Here is a 1,476-nt window from a genome sequence, read left to right as displayed (position 1 = left end):
GTGTGTGTGTGTGTGTGTGTGTGTATGGTTTTAAAGTCAGTTAGAACGAGGCCTTACCCATGAAGGCTCCAACGTTGCCAATCAAGCTGAACAGGCAACTTTCAGGAGGGAAGGAGCCACATTTACTGTAGCACATGAAAACAAAACAGCTCTCATTATTAAAAGGTAGGAGAATAACCTATAACCACATATATCACTATATGCAAGGCCACAGTCCCTTAGCCATCTGTCCAAATTTCTACCAGGACACATTTCCATGTGCAATAAAAATGTATAGGAACAAATAAAAGGGATTACAATTACACACAAGGGAATTTAGCATCCCAATTCCGGAATGTAAAAGAATGTAAAAATCTGTTTGCTCTGATATAACTAGGTATACAGCTTAAAGGTCTTTCTTCTACATACGCTGAAAAAAAGCCTGCTAGTCTCATGATACCTATTTGCAAGAGTGCCTTTGTACACGCATGTGGTTAGAGGCTTATTTGCAGATTAAACTAATGCAGTTTATGCAAAGCGTGGGTTAATGACTGCCACACAACCACAACATAACAAGGTGCTAATTCATGCCCCAGAGCCTTTGCTGACAACATTGCTTTTGTATTTTGCAGAAACAGACCTGATCAGGGGGATGTCCTGGATGGTGCAGCACGTCTTGGGAAAGCCTGGTCGCGGTAGCTCCTCTGTGCATGTTACATTGTAAGACCTGGAGCAAGGACATAATGAGTTCAGTTCATTATCTACTCGTAGCTGTGAAGTCGGACAACATGTCCAGATAAAAATTAAAAAAAAAAAAAAAGGCCTTGTGCCTATTTTCTTGAATAAAAAGAAGAAAATCCCTCACCAGTTCTCCACAGGACAAACATGGTGATTCATCACAGCCATGGCATACCTGTGGAGCAAGAACACACCACAATATAACGCAAGAAGTGGCAAATGTCAAACACAGTGCTCTAATCTCTGATGATAAAAGGTAAACGGTTATCAAGAAAGAAGATTATACTGGACTTCAGAAAAAAACGGTCATTCAACATAAAAGGATACAAACTGGAGCATTGAAGATACTCAAATATTGACTGACAGTAGGAATATCTTAGTATAATATTTGAATATTCCTGTTTGCAATTTCCATCTTAAATTTGTTATCATGTAAATGGCTTGTGATACCGGTAACACAAGCCAACACATTTGTAGTTGTTGCCCCATCTGTACAACTGATAATGTGAACACATTATGTTTTAGTGTGAGAGCCTTTGTGACACAGTCAAGTGTAGCTGTAACTCACACTATCCATATTCCTGTGATGGAGAAGGCAGACAGGCTGACAGGCAGGACGATCCAGGCAGTCATTGGGCTGGCAGTGAGCTGGCTTTGTCCCAAGCATGGGGTGAGAGGGGGGCTTCAGGGTGGAGTGGCGACACAACAGGAAGGATCAGGTGGGGGGGGTGGGTGGGGGTGCGTGGTCACTAACACACA

The 1,476-nt window shown here is 42.0% G+C and overlaps 1 protein-coding gene across 1 annotated transcript in view; it reads right to left on the bottom strand.

Annotated features, from left to right (window-relative positions):
• Window positions 1–1,476, bottom strand: part of LOC116690341 (transmembrane protein 150A) — a 10,487-nt gene extending 9,011 nt beyond the window's left edge. The window contains exons 1-4 of the mRNA XM_032517220.1: window positions 1,286–1,476; window positions 845–892; window positions 620–706; window positions 58–125 (exon numbers count right to left, since the gene is read on the bottom strand). Of these exons, the coding sequence (XP_032373111.1) occupies window positions 58–125; window positions 620–706; window positions 845–892; window positions 1,286–1,350 (268 nt within the window). The 5' untranslated portion in view covers window positions 1,351–1,476. The remainder of the gene's footprint in view (window positions 1–57; window positions 126–619; window positions 707–844; window positions 893–1,285) is intronic.

Source organism: Etheostoma spectabile, chromosome 5 (genome assembly GCF_008692095.1).
Source record: "Etheostoma spectabile isolate EspeVRDwgs_2016 chromosome 5, UIUC_Espe_1.0, whole genome shotgun sequence".
Classification (NCBI taxonomy): domain Eukaryota; kingdom Metazoa; phylum Chordata; class Actinopteri; order Perciformes; family Percidae; genus Etheostoma; species Etheostoma spectabile.
The sequence above is the reverse complement of the archived record's forward strand: the minus strand, read 5'-3'. Positions and strand labels throughout refer to the sequence as shown.